Raw genomic sequence first — 18,258 nt, forward strand, 5'->3', positions numbered from 1 at the left:
CCGAGGTCCCTTCCAGCCCTAATGTGAATGAAATCTATGAAACAGAACTAGCCTTTTGCGTGCCAATTTTACCTGTACTTTTCACCTGTCAGCTGACAGCCACGTTAAAAAATAACCACCCTAAGCTGCTTCCAAATACAGAGGCCTTTCTCTTCTGAGAGAGCAACTTCCTCAGTCCTAATATTCTTTTAGAAGGACTAATAATTCGTTACCAAAGTCTCTGGAAAAGCATTTTCTTCCCAATCCAAATCTAAATACAAAGCATATCCAAAGAAGAAACTGAGATAAGTATTTTGCTTGCAGTGTACATTCCCCTTCATTGAGTTATTTTCTGTAGGTCAGTGCTTCAGTAACCAAAATACACTGCTGCAGGGAAAGTCATTACTTAACACCTTCCTTTTTACCTCTTCTTATAACTATGGTATGCAAAGATTTGTGAAGGCTCTAATTTCTCTGAAGAATTTCTACCAAAAACATCCATTTTTTTACATGGAACTTTTTTCCCTATGTTTTTCTGAAAGGGTACAGTATGTGCTTTCTCTGCTTGAAATCCTAATTTGTAATTTAATCTAGATTAGGCCAGTGTTTATATACATGTTATTTTTGTATTTATTACTCCATGGGCTAGGGGCCCTAGTCATGGAGTAGTATGCATTGTGTTAGGTTCTGGACACAAATGACACATATGAAGCATCTCTGGGCCTAGTAGAATCATTTAAAATTATTTGTCTTGCTATTAAATTAATCACAACAAATCACAGAACTGAAACTCCCAGTAAAATTATTATTTCACACTGAGCTAGTTTGAACAGTACTTTATAGTACAAGGATTTTTGTAAGCAATACCTTTTCTTGAACCAACCCCATAGCTGGGATAGACTTAGACAAGCTTTCAATGCAGTGCATTCTTCTTCAGGCTACCTGCCTTTGAAAGTCTGCATTTGAACCAATCTAAATTTTCTTTATAAATCAAATTACTCAGAAGTGGTAGTAGCAGCTGAGCTGCTGATTCTGCAAACATGAACTTGACTTTAAGCATGCTTATGACTGCTTAAGGTGGGGCTTTAATTTGCTATTAAAAGACTGCAACCAAAGTGAAATATCAAAATGAAATGTATTTAGCAGAAATCATCAAGAAAGTGCCAGTTGTCATTTTGCAATTTTTTTTACTATTTGAATAACAAAAACCCCTCCTATTCTGTTTCGAATTATCCGACTGCAGTCTCATTTCTTTTCTCCAAACCCCGCCACCAAAACACCCTTCTATCTTGCAGCACAGGCTGTTAAATTTATAAGTATCCAGATATTTCAATGCAACTTACTCTGGCCTGGCCAATACATTTATTTGTTGCTTGCCTTTCTGACAGAGATAACTTTCTTTGAACTTTATGACTGTCACTGAAAAACTCAAGGGCATAACTGGCTAGTACTGTGTCCTGGGCAGTGACAGCAAAAAAGGAGGTGACATCTGCCCCAGCAGCAGCAAACCACTAGATGCTGCTCCTGCACTGCACGCTGCTACTGCATCTCTGCCCTCCCCACTGCCATAGCCAGAGCTCCTGCAGGAAAGGTGCAGGGTGTAGGGGGAAGCAAGGGAAGGGAAGGTGACATACACCCCCAGCCCCTGTGCCATTCCAGTGCCCCCCACTATGGGCAGCACCTGTGGTTCATGTCCCACTCACCCACCCAATCATTATGCTACTGAGCTCAGAGGCATACTTCCAATACCTTGTTGTTTCAGTGACACAGTTTGTCTAGCTCTCACATTTTCTCTAGGGCATTTATGCGGTTCATATCAATTAGCTGTTTAGTCCTCCCACCTAATTTCTACTGCTTGACACTCACATTTTTTTTCCCAGTCTGGATCTGAGGCTGCTCAGTTTTCTTTGTTCCATTCCTACTTAGCCTCCTCTGCAACCAGCAGATCAGTGCTATTGTACCTAACATCACAGAGCCCTTCCCTTTGTTTTCTTCTAGCAGGCAGGAAACCTGACAAACCAGAAGTCCCTCTGACTTGTCCAAAGCTCCTGGAAAATAAAAAACTTTTCCTGATCTCCAAAAGCTTCTTTTCATGAGAGTCATGAAAAGACCCAATTCTAGGTCAAAGGGTCTAGATAATCTTGGATAATCAGGCATTTTTTTATACTTCATGCTTTGAGATTCACCAAATGCTAGCAGCAACTCTATCAGTGTCAGCCTACATTTTAAACTATGACCAATTCTATAACAGCTGATATTGAATTGAAAGAATAGGCGCAAAGAATAGTATGCAAACTTAATCATTCATAATTTTAAACAATTGGAAATATTAGCTAGAGATTCTATATTTTAGCCAGATAATTTCTACAGTATCTCTGAAACAGGAGCTTCTACAAACTATCAGCTCAAATTCAGATAAGTTATGGTCTGAACTTTCTTATGTTAAGCCACAGAAATCCTACATTTTATGTAGAACACCCATAAGCAATTCAAGAGAATGACTTGCTTTTAGGACTTGAAGAGTTTTGGTGCCACCTGGAGACTGTTACTTGTATGGAAAGTTTGAAAATCATTTATAATTTGCTGCGCCTTTCTATCCCTACATGCTGGTGGAGTTGAGAGAATAATCTGATTTGATCCACATTTATTAAAATGATTCGATCCATGACTGTCAAAATCCTTTTGTACTTGGCATTGGTATTGGTTACATTTTAGAGCTTGCGCTGTGGATTCTTGTGCACAGAATGATCACAGCATCACATTCATGTATTGCTAATTTGCTATGAAACCTCAAATCCAGATATTCCCATGTCTAACCTTTCTGAATAGAATCCAGAACCTTGTTCTAGGCACTGGGGCTCTGCATATAGTATGTGGGGAAAGTTAGGCACCTCAGGATAAATCCAAGAGAACCTGCACTTTGAGAAGGGGGCAGCTAGAGCTAGCCAATAGAAAATGGGTATGTGTTTAGGCTTACCTACCTCTCACTGGAGCTTAGATGCCTGATTCAGGGCTACAGGGAGGGGACCATAGCATCAAATCCTGTTGTTCTTCTGATTTAGAATACAGTTGGAGGAGGAGGAGGGAGGGGCTGTTGTTGGTTCTATTCTCTGCTCCAAGGACTATTTATGTATTTTCTCAGAGGACTATTTAAAGTAAAATTCATATACAGTCCTTGGGGCAGAGAATGGAACCTCCCTCTCTCAGATGTGTTATATAACTATTTGGCTACAGTCACGTTCCTTCAAGTGCTCTTTCTCTCTGGCCCAATGAATGTTGGAACTCTTTGTTACCCAGCTTCAACAGGAGGGAAAGTCTCTGTCACCTTCTGTATTAGCTAACAACCTCATGGCTAGGGCACTTTCTGGAATTGTCTTGGGAGCGCATGAACTTGAATCCCTTCCAGCTGAAGAAGGCCTAGTACTCAGTAACCTTTCACATTCTGGATGAGATCTGTGGAAATGTGGTCAGTGACACCACAAGTAATTTAACTGGAGGGGGGCAGCCAGGACACAAACCCCAGGGGCTGCCTTTGGGAGGAGGGCACAAAAATGACTGCTGTCACAGCTGGTGGTTGGCTGTGCCACAGCAATCCACACAGTAGCAGCATAGCTACCCTGTGCATCGCTGCTGTCCAGGGTGCACAGGCTACCTGCTATGCCTCTGGCCCCAATACCAGCTATACTTTCAAAGAAAGTGTTCATAATTCCATTTTTTATAGACTCTGGTCCTGTGCTTGTGCTAGGCATTCTCAGAAAACTTCCACTGGATTGGGCTCCTCAGAGGCGGAGGCAGATGAATGCTTAGTTTATGAATCCTGATTGCATAGATACGAAGCTGTTCACACTGTAACAGTTCTGGGCATGCAGAATCCAGTGAAACAGGGATGTGCCAATGAGTTCACATGCCTCTAAAGGTGGTGGCAGCTGAGCAAGGAGGGTTCACAATCTTTTATGTAGGTGTATTTTGCCCAAGACCTGCTTAAGGTACCTAAGCCCTTTGATAATTATCACAAAGTTATAATGCAATACAACTGAAACTGCTATTGAGTAAGGAGGATTACTTAATTCTTCAGTAAGAATCAAGTACTAAAAGAGATAAGGGCCTTGTTATGCATTAATTTTAGGCAGCTCCTGGAGCTTTTAACCCCTGGATTGTCTACACATTAACACCTGAAGCTAGTTTTAAGCTCACTTTAGACAGCTTAAAGATATGCCACTCCAGAGCAGGTTTAGCTCTGATCCGTGTTACCTACCTCATGCTCCATTAATGTGCGCCCCCCCACACACAGAAGAGCTACTCAAGTTGCAATCCTCCAGCATCTCAGGATGCAGTGTCTCCTCCCCACCCTCCTGTTCTGTGTGGACAGACTTTCCACCCCTTCAACTCTACTGTTCAAGGGGAGGTTCTGACACTAAGCCAGCTTCCCATCCCACCCCTGGGGGTGCAACCTTCCCACCCACAGGTGTAAACCTGTGTAAGCAGACTGCATGGCACATGCCAGCTACTTTGGTCACAGGGTATGGACAGGTCCAGAACTGGGAAGGATGGAAGAGGGGGAGCAAGGTAGGGGAACAGACTAGGTCCCCATAAACTGGGGCTCCCTTCCCAGGACTGAGGCAGTAACTCTCCCAAAAGCACCTTCCATCACCCCTCCTACCTGCCAGCCTCCCCAGGAAGCACAACCAGCACCCTGCACACCACAATCCCATATCCCAATTTCATAAAGCATGAGACCTTCTTTAATTTACTTCCTTTTTTTTTTTTTTTTTTACACTTCTTTTTATTTTATCCTTCAGTGGCTGACTTCCTTCATTTCCCCACCCTTGTTTCTTTTCCACCTCCTATTTCTCTCCAGTGCATGGGGCTCTGGCTCCAGCTCCCAGTTGCCTCCCACCCATTCAGCCCATCCCATTAACTCTCCTAGCTTCATGTTCCCACCCCACTTTCTCCCCCCAGCCTCTCACACACACTGCCACCTAGAACAGGGATCAGCTTGTCCTGGCTTACCAGCCCTCTAGTGGCAATTTACAGCTGTAGGTCCTAGTCCTGCCATTGATCATCAGCCCTCAAGGGGCAAGTCCCAGCTATTTAAGGTGGGGGACAGTCAGAAGGTTTTGAGACTTAACATGAGACTGCTCTGAACTCAAGCTAGCACTAACACCAATCAACATTTGAGCAGCTCAAAGTGCAATGTGTAACAAGGCCTAAATCTTGTGGCGTATCAGTGCCCATTTCTTCTGTATATACGTTACTCCACAATATAGAAATTTCACCCAGTATCAGTAGATGCCTGACAAGCTTTTAAAAGTAATGACGTAGCCATGATGGTCCAGAAATTATGCATATAATGGTCCAGAAATTATCCAATAAAAATATCACCCTAAGACATCCTTGACTCTCACAAGCATTTAAAATGCAGGTGTACATTGACAGGTTTAGCAGTCACACTAAAGCAGGGGTGGGCAATTATTTGGGCCCAGAGGCCACACGGAGTTTTTTTAAGTTGTCGCCGGCCAGGTCAGCACACCCTTCCACCACCCCCGACCGCCACAACAACTCACCAAAACTCCCTATGTGGGATGGGGCCGCAGGTGGACAGGAGTGGTGTTTGGGAGTGGGATGGGCCAGTGAGGCTGGGATCGCAGGGTGACGTTGCAGGGCAGTAACAGCACGAGGATAGGGCCAAGGGCAGAACCACAGTCTGCTCCCTGCATGCCCCTGCTCTGTTGGGAGTTTTGGAGGTGTAGAATGCACTGGGGGGGAGGGCATATGCACGTGTGTGTGTAAGGGGGGAGAGGTGCCTGGGCACTAGGTCTCAGGTGCCAGCCAGGGATGAGCTGAGGGGACACTCCACCTCCCCCTTTCCTATTGCCCTTTGTATTGAGCTAGGTGCTGTTATGATTTGTGTTGTCTGTGCAGCACACCCCAACTATCAAGAAGCTTGCATACAGTGTGGAAAATCTCCTGATTTTCCACACACTTGCACACATTTCTTTGCAGAAGCCTATCAAGTTTGGGCCTCTGTTTCAACATCAAGAAGATTTAGGTGCTGTATTAGCCTGCTCCAGGCCAGGAAGGTGATACCCCTCCTGAAATTATCATTGAGGGGAAGACCCGGGAGGTAGTCACCCACTTCACTTACCTCCATGGGCACCTCTCTCAGAGAGTGAACACCGATGAGGAGATCCAGCACAGGGTTCAGCGTGCAAGTGCATCCTTTGGAAAACTGCTTAAGCGTGTTTTGTTGATCTTGAAACCAAGCAAAAAGACACCAATATCCACGTGTACAACCTACTCCTTACCCCCACTGTCCTCAACAGACATGATCCACTGTTGTCATCTTAAGACCCTGGAGAGGTATCACTAGCAATGACAATGCTTCCCTACTCTTTTTGCTCTGCATTAAACTATAATTCAGGCGATATTTAATTTAGAAGGATTTCAGATCCGTAATCCTTGATTTTATTTAGTGTGCTGAGGTTAAAGCTAAGAGCATGTTTAACGACTTTCTCTAATTTAGCACCGGATCTTGGCAACATCCCTGCTTCGCGGTACACCCAGAACTTCAGTCGCTGCGGAAGCAGCTCTGCTTAGTTCCTCCGGGTGAGCCGCTGCGGAGCGATAACGCTTGGTCCGGGCGCCGGCCGGGGGGCGGGGCGGCGCATGCGCGCGGAGGATGTTGGCGCCGCTGCCTGCGCTCTGGCTGCTGCTGGCCGCCGCCTTCTTCGTGGCGTTGTTGGTGCGGCTGGTGCTGGGGGGCGCGGGGCTCGGCGTCCTTGACTGGCTGCTCCACTACGGGAAGACCCGGAGCTGCTGCGGGCCGGGTCCGGCCTGGCTCCGCCTCGGCGCCGTGCCCAAGAGGTGCGCGGCGGGGAGTGGCGCCAGCAGGGTCCCCCGCTGACCGGCCTGCAGGGCGGGCTTATCCCCGGGGAGGGGTGGGGGAGCGGGACCTGGCCTTCCCTTCCCTTCCCTTCCCGGGACGTCCCTGTGTTGCCTCCCGAGAGCTCCCGGCCTTGCACCAGGGCCCCCAGCGCTGTGAGGCTCCACGTGAAACTTGCGACTAGGAGTTTCGCCTTCAAAGCGTCAGGTTCGTGGCATGCTGCAGAGAGCCAGCTGCCACCTAGCGATGAGGCCTTGGTGTACCAGCTGCCCAGCCCACTGCCTCATCCTGTTGTGATAAAGCTTCTGAGACCTGACTAAGCTACAGTGGAGTGCACTCTGCTTGGTGTCCCCTCTCCCTTCCCTGTCTTCTCCCCCAAAATCAACTAATGTATATGGGCATTCATTCTGGGAAGAGAAACTTGCAAGGGAGATTTCCCAGGTGTCAACCTGGAAGACCTTTCTTCCCAGAGGATGGGTTTCCTTTGGGAGAAATTAAACTAATGCTTACATGTTCAAGGGATTTCTGAACACATGCTTTGCAGGGGAGGGGGAGGGTTAATTAGAGAGGCTGCCAAGAGCCACTCTGATTAAAACACCCACAGCATCTTGTGTATTCAGGATCCCACATTTCAAAATGGCAGCAGGGCACTTTAACTAAAGCTTCTTGAACAAGCTTTAGTTAAAGAGCTCCTGTGGCTATTCTGAAGCTTGGGGATGCTGAATACACCAGATGCTGCAGCACGGTCGGATTAGAGCACTCCAGCAGACTCTGTTAATCCAGTCTGTTATGATGCGCTCTAACTGGAACATGTTGGAGCACATGTAACAGTGCTTGTACTTCCTACTGGGAGAGCACCTGTGTGTGGCCAGAGTCAGCTGATTAAAATTCAGTTTGACCTGAAGACAGGTTAAGCAGCAGCTGCCTTCCTGAACAGGCATAGCAGTTTGGATTCTGTTTGGTTAAGCTACTAGTGCTATTTTATTGTGACAAGCTACATAGCAAATACTTTGCAGCTGTTTTGTTTGCTCAGAGACTAGACTGAGAAGGACATGAATCTTATACCTGCTAGGACTGCCAACAAGGGTTTGGCACAAAGGGTTTCAGTCTGTATACCGAGGCTTCTAGCTTCCATGCTAGTAGGTTTGATTATTGCTGATTGAATTATCAGCGTCCTACAGTGTGCTCTCTTTTGCTCTCACTTTCCTTCTCAGTGGCCAATACCCTGCTCCCAGATGGTGTCAACGCTGGATGTCAGCCCAGCACTCTTGCATGGAATCTGAACTAGAAGACCTGTTGTCCATCCAGAGACATTAATGTTGCCCTCTGAGACTTGCCAATGTGACAAAACATTCCCACTTTAACTGTCTGGGAGTAACTTGCTTCATTTGCTCCCATTACCTTCAAGGTCTCATTTAATAACTCTAAGGAAGGTTCTAGACACCAAGGTTTTGCCACTGTAGAATGAAGTCCTTTCCTTTCCTGCATGACTTCCCAAAGTCATTCATTTAAGAAAAAAAATAGAAGTTATCAAGTGCGAATGGCAGCCTGCACAGTCCTTGTAGGATCTAATATGTTCTCAAGCTATGTAAAATCTGTCTTGACCGCACTGTTGGAGCTCTGCTGGTATAGTCATCCTGGGAGTAGAGCTGAAAGGAAGCTGAGCACACTCTTCTTATACATCTATCTTATTGCAGATGTTGCCAGGAGTCGGGTTTTTTTCATTTTATTATTATTAGAAGTATTTATTTTTAAGGGCAAAGGGACTATAAAGGCATCTGTATAACATTGGTTGTTAACTCCTATTTACCTCTCTGTTGAGCTCAGTAACTTGTGACTGACTAAAGCATATCTTCCAGAAAGGCATCCAGTCTTGCCTTGATGCCTGTTAAGAGGTCTCTCCCATTTTCTGCAGTACATATAAAGACTCATGTATTTGGAAAGAGACCAAACACTGCACTGTACAGTGGAGTACATGAGGCTTGTGGGTGATTGTACAACAGACTGTTGCAAACTGGTGGAACCTCTTAGTCATATGTCCAGAAGAGAAGATACTTTCCAACCCTCCTCTTATACAGTTGTCAAAACAAATTACATATTGTATTCTTTCTGCATCTTGAATATCTCAGATCATCCTGTATCATTGGCCTCTTTCAACATCCTGGCCTGGATGTCCCTGTCCTAGTCAGATCATGCGGGTACTGGGAGATCCTACAACTTGTACAGCTATCTCCTCCTCCTAGCTTCTGGCAGGAGTGCCCATATGGCCCATAAGTGAGGTTATGCTTACGTAAGGAGTACATGCCATTGGTCAGGTTTTCTGGTCCTGATTATGCTGGCCAATTTTTTAGCAAACCCTTTATGTGAGTATTGTATATATATTGATCAATGTTTCAGTGAGGCCTACAGCTGTGCAATGAAAATTATTGTTGTCAGCCTTTTAGTTGTTTGGGTTTAAAAAACAGCATTACATGGTCACTTAGTGATCTGTGATTTATTTCTTAAGCCTTGAGGAATACTCAAGTTTTGTATGATCCCTACTCAGTCCTCTTCTATTCCAGTTACCTGAGATAACTATAAGCAGGGATGAGAGATTATATATTATTATTGTAAGCAAACCTTTAACTAGGAAGACAGTTTTGTGTTAGGCTATAGTGGATATCTTGTAGATCCAGTTCCATAAACTGGGTCTTGGACCCTAAATCATTCAAGGCCAGGTCAAAAGAGAATGAACCTTTTCCTCTGAGATCCTTGAACTGAATTCCAGTGTTGAAGTAAGGAGTGTTATGAAGAACACTGCTAATGCTGCTGCTGCTTCTTTCCACAGGTGGTTTACTCACTTCTATGTGGTTTCTGTGACCTGGAATGGCTTTTTGCTGCTCCTGCTTATTCAAGCTCTGTTCCTAGAAAGGCCTTTTCCAGTTTGGCTTCGGGATCTGCTCGGTGTTCTCAGTGGGTCTTCACAGAACCAGGGCAAGTAGTCCAAACATGCTTAATAGTACTCAGAAAGCAGAACCTCTCTACTTTGCTGCTGTGTTGTTACTTTTGGAGAATGTATCAGCTACTCATCCCTGAGTGTTTTGGGGGGTTTTATATAATGTATAAACTAGGTTCCAAGTGGTTTTGCTATGATTCTGTGTAAAACTATTTTTACCTAGTGAGCAAAAAATCACTTCTAATGGTTACTTTCTTTTGCTTTCACTCAGGTCTTCTTGCTCTTTTGCTGCTGTCAACAGCATATGCCCTGATACACACGCATGTTCTCCCTTTCCCTGGAAATACGCTCACTACAGGGCAACGATTTGCTTTTATCAGAGGAAAAAGTTGGTCCTTGGTTGAGCAGGTGCTGCAGATATAAGTCAGTAGCCAAATCCTCCATATATAACATCGGGGAGTTCCAACTGGTGGTCCATAGGCCGAATGGAACCTTTGGTGGGTTGAATTGCGGCCCGTGGGGCTCGCCAGTACAACTCAACAACCCGGGGTGGGCAGGCGGGCACAAGTGATTGCAGCGTTCCTCCCTTGTGTTCTGAAGTTGGGAGAGCAGATTTCCATAAGCCACACTGACCTGACACTTTTGCCTCGTTGCTCGGGGTGGGTCAGCCACCCAAGGAGCCACTTCCAGGCTGTGGGAACAAATAAGGTGGACAGCCCACTGGTAGAGGTTATTTATAGTAGATGGAGAGTTTCTTTGCTTGGACTACATTTTTTCTAAGTCATGAGTCTGGGAACCTGAAACAGCATGGTCTGACTGTTTAAGGGAGGCAGATAGCTGGGGAAGGAGTCAAGCTGTAGGTGATCAGCTGTCACGTAAAAGCCCAAGGAAAAGAGCAGTTTGCTGCTAAGAAGCAGACTGAAGGCCAGAGGAGCTAGAATTAAGGAAGGGGTAGGTTAAAGGACCTTCTCCCGCTGCTTGGAAAAAGGCTAAAGGTTTACTTTACTCTGTTTGTTTGGACTAAAGGTTATTGTCTTATGTTATGAATACTGGGGACTCCCAACAAAACAGAGGCAGGGCTACAGGCACCCAAGTCTGCTTGCAGTTTATTGTGTCGATTTTTGGAAGGACTGAAGGGATCAGAGCCCACCTGCACAGCAGCAGGTGCACCAATCCACTTGCAGAACTGCAGAAGTAAGGATGTTTGGTTTGCTCTCCCAGACTTTGAATAAAAGAACAACTCAGGCTTGGGGAACAGGGTAAGATTTGATAATACAGAAATGTTAAAGGATTTAGAGCCTAAATGCTAAGAGATTCTAGCTAGGGAATTCAAAGGCATTCAGATTTATGAAGAGAGACAGCAAGTTTGTGACTTTTCATTTCTGCTTGATTATAGGTTATGAGCACCTGTCTGCCTTCTTGGTTCTCCTCCTGTTTTGGCTGCACAGTCTTCGAAGACTCACAGAGTGCCTCTGCATCAGTGTGTTCTCCAATAGCGTCATGCATATTGTGCACTACTGCTTTGGACTTGCTCACTATATTGGGATTGGATTAACTGTGCTATGTCAAGTACCAGTTAATGTCAGGAATGGTAAGTACCTCCTTAGAACTATTTAAATGGCATTCTCGCTTGAACTTTCACAGGATTTGTATATGTGGAAATTTGATAGTGTGCCAAGTAAGTTACCTTTTGCCTAGAGAGGAAAGTCATACCTAGCCTGCATAAGAGAGAAGAAGGTATATGAAATCTATAAAAGGGCTTACTGGAGTTAGAATGTGTCATTTTATCAGGTCACCAATGCCTAATGTAGTCCATCAGTGACTACTCCTGTATTTTATACTTGTGCCTGGTCTACATGTATTTCTTTGCCATATAGTTGGGTGCCATTGTTCCCTGCAAGCTACCTTGTCCCATAGGCTTTCAGGGCAGATATATCACAATTTTGCCACAAGATGCTTCAGCCTCACAAAAGAGCACCCAGTTGACGCTAGTTCAGTAAAGCTGAGCATTTCCCTGGCTAGACGGCTACTATGAGCTGAAGTTTCTTTTCTGCTGGAGACCTTCCTTTAACCATGAACCTGACAAACTCTGTTGGCCAACTTCTTTGTCCGTCCACTTTGTACTTTCCAGATGGCTACACATTTCAGGTTGTGTCCCTTCAATCTGCTAGTTAGGCTAATTACATCTCCACTAATACTACAGAGCTTTGAATACCAGTTTCTGTCAGCACATTTCACTAATTTCCACAGCTGTGCTACCATTTGCTTGGCCATGCAGGTGTCTTCTGGACCAAAATGCTCAAAAAGTCAGCTGTGCCTTCCCCATGGACAACTCTTCCAAAGCAGACTGTACTAGATGCAGAACTTTTTGGCCTTTTAAGCCATTGTGATGATCTGTAGAGTATCTTCTGTTCTCCACACTAATTTTTTTTTAACTTATGTATACCGTTACTGTGAAAAACTGGTTAGACTACAAATAGAATGTGAAGGTCCTAACTACCTTCTTTGTAATGTGCTTTATCCCTTATTTCTAATCATCAACTGGTTCATAGTCTGCATGAGCTAGGCTTAAAAGCACAGATCAAGACATTAGGGAGAACACAGTGCCCTGGGACAAGCTCTTGAGATGAGAAAAGGTGTGTGTCTAGTGCTTTCAGGTAGTTGTATGAGGGTTAATGCATTTCCTTCTAATTTGTATTCATGAACCATCTTTTTATTTATTTCAGGGAATAGCCTTTGGATGCACATCAGTTGGTATCACATCCTGGGAATTTCAGTGTACATCTGGGCTTCTATTCATCACAACAGATGTCATGTGATTCTAGCTAAGCTTAGAAAAAATAAATCAGGTGAGAGATATCACATCTGGAAGCTGTTTATGCATTTTATTTTTTCCTGTTAGAAATATTTGTCACAATGAACACTGTTTCCATGCATACAGTGAAGGGAATGCATATAAGACTTCCCAGTGTGTGTGTGGAAGATATTTGTAGGCGTAATATCCAGTTAATTGCAGCATGCAATGTTTAAAACAAAGTTCTAACACTTAGCATCCTAGAATGAAATAAATCTTAAGGGTTCATAATACATTTTGAAAACATAAACTAATCTGCAGTGCCTTTTATTATTTTTGTTTATGAATGTTCAGCGCAAAAGAGCATTTTCTAGCTCAAGGGCATTGAGTAACTTCCTGAATCCTAAACAAAAAATGCCCGCTTCTGTGCTTACAGTGTAATTATTTCAATCTGTACTTTCAAACACTGGGAGCAAAGTGTTTTAAGGCCAAGTGGTAAGCACCCACAAATCCCACTGAACTCTGGGAAGTGGCTGTGTTTGTCGTTACTCCATAATTATGGGTTAACGTTTAAAGCTTATTTAATGTATATTCTGTCAACTAACTCTTCCCTCTATTTAATTGCAGGAAACGTTGTAAGTTTGAATCACAGTATTCCTTTTGGAGACTGGTTTGAGAGGGTCTCCTGCCCGCACTATTTTGCAGAACTCCTAATATACGTCTCCCTAGCCATCACATTTGGATTTTACAACTTGACTTGGTGGCTTGTAGTGATGCTTGTACTGTTTAATCAGGCATTGGCTGCCATTTTGTGCCACGAGTTCTACCTGACCACATTCAGCTCCTATCCAAAGCATCGAAAAGCATTTATACCATTCCTCTTTTAAGATATTCATTAATGCAAATCATCTAAAAGGGAATAGAAGACAGGTTCTCAGGAGTCGGTGTAATCAAAATTGGGGTTAGACAAAAATTTGTCTGGGTTCTACTCACGTGAGGGTTTTAATGAATGTACAGACTTTACTTTTAACAGTTTGAATTGTATCTATATATTCATAGAATCATAGAAGTAGGGTCGGAAGGGAACTTATAGATCTTCAAGTCCGACCCCCTGCCAAGGTAGGAGAAAAAACTGGGCTCAAATGATCCCAGCTAGGTAGGCATCAAGCCTCCTCTTAAAGACCCCCAGGGTAGGAGCCAGCACCACTTCCCTTGGAAGCTGGTTCCAGATCCTAGCTGCCCTAACTGTGAAGTAGTTCTTATGGATGTCTAATCTAAACCTACTCTCCAACAACTTGTGGCCATTATTCCTTATTATGTCAGGGGGCGCTAGGGGAAACAAGGTCTCTCCCAAACCCTTCTGGTCCCCCATAGTGAGTTTATAGACTGTCACCAGGTCCCCCCTCAACCTTCTCTTGTGAAGGCTAAACAGGTTCAGGTCCCGCAGTCTCTCATTGTGGGGTCTGCCCCGTAGTCCCCGGATCATGCATGTGGCCCTCCTCTGGACCCTCATCGTTCAACTTTAATATGGAAGCCATTCAATTAAACACAAGAGCTGCTGATGTTTGGCCTTTTTGTATTTTATGTTTCTATATAATGAATAAAACGCTTTAGTTGCCACTGCAGCAATCTGTATGTGAGTGTGTGCCTTATACATGATCTTAGCCCAGGGGGTGGACAAGGAAGAAGAAAGGACAGTCCTGAAATACAGTCATTTCTACTCAATTTCATGTTTTAATTCAGTTTTATTTTTAAAAATATTTTTCTTCCCTTCCCTACTTCTCTTGTCTTTGGGTGTCTTCCACTAGAAACTATAATTGTTCAGGAATATGGTGCATTGACTGCTAATGTTTCCCTTTTGCTAATACAAGATTTGTTTGGTAATCTTAAATTTTATAGTGCTGTACAGGAAAAGGCAAATGTAAAATAATCTGAACAAGAATAGGAAACAGTAGCAAATAGTGAAATTGAGGCATGTTTTATTCCATTGAATATGAATCTTTCAACAGTGCATCTTAATATGGGGTGCTTAACTTATACACAGACCTATACATACTTATTTCAATCATAAACGACCCTGATAATTTTAGTAGAGCTATTGTACTTCCATATTGAGTTTCTAGGTTTTAAATATGGGTACTTTTCAAGATTAAGTTCTAAATTAGGAAAACAAAGTAAAAATTCCCCTTCCATTACCTTAAGAAATCAAAAGCAGTAATAATGGACAAATTATTTAAAGCCTTACTCATAGAATTATAGAAAATAAGGGTTAGAAGGGACCTCAGGAGGTCATCTTTTCCAATTCCCTGCTCAAAGCAGGACCATCCACAGCTATATCATTCCAGCCAAGGCTTTGTCTAGCTGGGGTCTTAAAAACCTTCAAGTTAAATATCACCTGGGCTATATTTTAATCCAATACAGATGATAGGAGAAAAAGTAGTATGAGAGCATTAAACTAAATCAAAGAGTTGTGAAAATAATTTCCATATAATTTAGCAATCTGAACTAAGCCAGTGGGAAATTAAAACATACTAAGAGGACTCACAGTATGAGTTGGCCCTAACGGCCCCAGTTACAGGGTTACTTGCCTCTTGTGCTCAACTTGTGTATTTTAACTGAAATGCCCAAGTAAACTGGACTGAAACTGAAAACAAAGGTAGTCATGTTCACAAATGTGGGTTATGATGATCACTGTGATGTTACAGGCCTATAAGCATTTTGCATTTCTGACAGACAAATTAGCAGAAAATGACTACACTGCTTAATTTTATCATAAAATTCCTATTTATGGTACTTATGGTTCATCTGCAGACACACCACTGTCAGAAAAAGTCCTAGAAGAGACAACCACACAATGGCTTCTGGCATGTAAGCTACCAAATAAGATGAGTATGTGTAATGGGTATAACACAGGCAGGCAATTATTTCTGGCAGAGGTCTACTTATCCAGTTTTGGCAGGCTGTCAAGGGCCCCATTGGTAGCCCCGCCCCTTGACAGGTGCCCCGCCCCCAGCTCACCATCTTGGGACTAATGTCTTTGGTCCCAAGATGTTGGTGCCATGCCACAGGACCAGCACCTCTGGGGCTCAAAGCAGGGCACAGGTTTGCAGGGATCTGTGGGGCCAGGCTGGGCTGCACCAGCAGGGAGAGGGGGAGCTAGCCTGTATCCATAGAGCCCCTGCCAGCTGGGACCCCACGCTCCTGCTACCCTGCTCTGGGACCCCCAGTGCAGGCCCTGTGCTCCTGCTGGCTCCCTGCCCACTCACCTGCAGTGCCCCCCAGCCCTGCAGTACAAGCGGGAGGCAGTGCACAGCCCCAGACCCCTGCTCGCCAGCAGGAAAGCTGGTGCTGAGTGCGGGGGAAAAGCAGCCCCTCACCCATCCCATGGCCAGTGCTGCCTGCTGCAGCCACTCTCAGCCCACGCAGGGCTGTCCTGAGCAGACAGTCAGCCCTGTGGGATGTGGGCAGCTACAGTGCGGGGCACCGGCCCCAGGCTCAGTGAGGTGCTGCTTTTCCCTGTGCTCAGCACCAGCTTGTAACTCACCCCTGCTCCACGCCGGCTCCAGGCTCACCTGTCAGCTGCTTCAGTGTTGGCTGCTGGCCACCCAGAGTGTGCACTGAACAGCACACAGGCGGCAGTGGCAAACACTACCCGGCGCAGCAAGCAGGGGGTGCTGCAGCTGCTGTCTCCTGCGGCCACTTGCAGCCTGTGGGGCTGTCCGGAGCAGGCACAGGCAGCCCCATGTGGGCTGTGAGTGGCTGCAACGTGGGGGTGCTAGCCATGGGGTAGGGAAAGAGCTGCTTTTCCCTCCCATGCTCAGCTTTTCCCTAAGCTGCTTTTCCCTGGGCTCCTTCCCTGCTCTTCCCTCCCCCGACCTCCCTCCTGTGGTTCTCATGCAGGGCAGCCATGTGGTCCCAGCCTAGAAGCCCCAGCTGGGAGGGTGGGGCCAGGTAGGCCCCACTGGGCTTCCCCTGGGTCCTACTCCCCTTGGTTCCTGTCATTTTTGACAGGAGCCAAGGGCAGAGAAATACTCATTTTCTAAATTTTTTAGGAGCCCCGCAGGCCAGATAGAATGGCCTTGTGGGCCAGATCGGGCCCCCGGGCTGTATTTTTGCCTACCGCTGGTATAACATCAGATGGAACCAGGGGTTCCATCACAGGTGTCTGCAGAGCTATCATGACTGCTCGTTTGGACTGAACTCCCAGAAACTCAACTCTCAATCTGTAACTTTGGGGCAGGGGAAAAAATGGAAAATGAATCATATGGCTGAAGTAAAGAAGAAAGGGCAGCCTGCACATGGACTCTAGTGAGTCCTACAAAAGAGGGGTGTACAGTACAGCTGGAGATCCCACTGGCTTAGTCAGCCAAGACTGCATGGTTCTGAGAGAGCCAGTTTTAGACTTGGGGGCACAACTAGGCTGCTGTTTGAGCACTCTGGTACTACAAGCTCATTTGGGGACACTTCCAGAGAGGTGTGGAGAGTGGAAATTAAGGTACTGATTGTATGCTGTCACAATTATTGATGTTTCTTTATCTCTTACCTGTTCCCTCCCTTTGGCTTGTTGACTTGTAGCCCTAACCCCTGTGATTTTGTTTTTGTACAAGTGTTGGAACTCTTCCATGTTTATTATGCCAGTTTCTGGGCTGTGGGGTTGGCGCACCTGCGCTACCTGGAACTTTTTGGCAAAATCTTGCAGTCTGGACATGACCTAATTTATTCCCCACCAGCTGCAAGTTTAATTGATGCAGTCCTTAATAGGCTGGAAGTCACTGAAACAGGACTCAGGCCCCAATTCAGTTTATGCCCCACTGCAGTGAATCAGCCACTCATCCCCCTCCTTCAGCTGCTGCTGCAGCTAGTTTCTCTTGTTGCTGTTTTCCTCTGCCAATGCTTCCCATTGCCCTTTGTCATGCCCCCCCTTCCCAAGGAACCTTTTGACCCCTATCAAAGAGGCACATACCAGAGCTGCCATATGGGAAACAGAAAAATTACCATGATAACCATTATACAAATAAAATTGTATCATAACTCCATATATTAGTGAGTATACTGCTCTGACTATAGTAACCAGGTCACATCCCTAACTGAAACAGTTACAGGGGTATGAAACATGTATGTATACATTGCCTAACATCCTAATGAGCTACCTGACCTCATTTCCTCTCTCTCTGGAGCTGTTATCCAGAGCAATCCTGACTTTTATGAAGGTTGGGAATGTTGCTGGCAGGCAGTGACAAACTCAAGCTCCCCACTGAATGGTGAAACATTTAAAAAAATCATTTTAGTATGGGATCTTTTTGACACAGCCTAAAACCATAATTTTCCCAAATATGTGCCATAGCTTAAAATACATCTATAGATGGGCTGCTCAATTATTAATTATTTAAGCATCAGACCACATAGGAAAATAAAATGACACCAAACATTAGACAAAGCAGAAGGCTGTAAGTGTAAAAACAGTATTAAGGAGAATATTTGGTGCAGTATAAGAAAAGGGCATAGGGAGGAGAAAACGGAAGAGCTTGTAGACCTTGTGATAGGATAAGAGCACAGCTGTCCTCTGGAGGCAGATCCTAAAAAAGGCACTCCAATCCCTGTCCTGCCCCACAGGGTCTCTCAAGCCACTGGCCTATATTTGCCTGCCATAACTTCAGAAACCAGTGC

The 18,258-nt window shown here is 44.9% G+C and overlaps 1 protein-coding gene and 1 long non-coding RNA gene across 2 annotated transcripts in view; one reads left to right on the forward strand and one right to left on the reverse strand.

The window, feature by feature from the left end:
* Window positions 1-6,635, reverse strand: part of LOC109322190 — a 13,940-nt gene extending 7,305 nt beyond the window's left edge. The window contains exon 1 of the long non-coding RNA XR_002104333.1: window positions 6,125-6,635. This is a non-coding gene — a long non-coding RNA (uncharacterized LOC109322190). The remainder of the gene's footprint in view (window positions 1-6,124) is intronic.
* Window positions 6,636-6,658: 23 nt separating this feature from the next.
* SRD5A3 (steroid 5 alpha-reductase 3) lies at window positions 6,659-13,491 on the forward strand. The gene is made up of 5 exons (XM_019553138.1): window positions 6,659-6,843; window positions 9,690-9,835; window positions 11,194-11,388; window positions 12,524-12,646; window positions 13,219-13,491. The coding sequence occupies exons 1-5, from the start codon at window positions 6,659-6,661 to the stop codon at window positions 13,476-13,478; spliced, it is 909 nt and encodes a 302-aa protein (XP_019408683.1). The 3' UTR covers window positions 13,479-13,491.
* Window positions 13,492-18,258: the final 4,767 nt, after the last annotated feature.

Source organism: Crocodylus porosus, unplaced genomic scaffold (genome assembly GCF_001723895.1).
Source record: "Crocodylus porosus isolate Cpor-Errol unplaced genomic scaffold, CroPor_comp1, whole genome shotgun sequence".
NCBI lineage: Eukaryota > Metazoa > Chordata > Crocodylia > Crocodylidae > Crocodylus > Crocodylus porosus.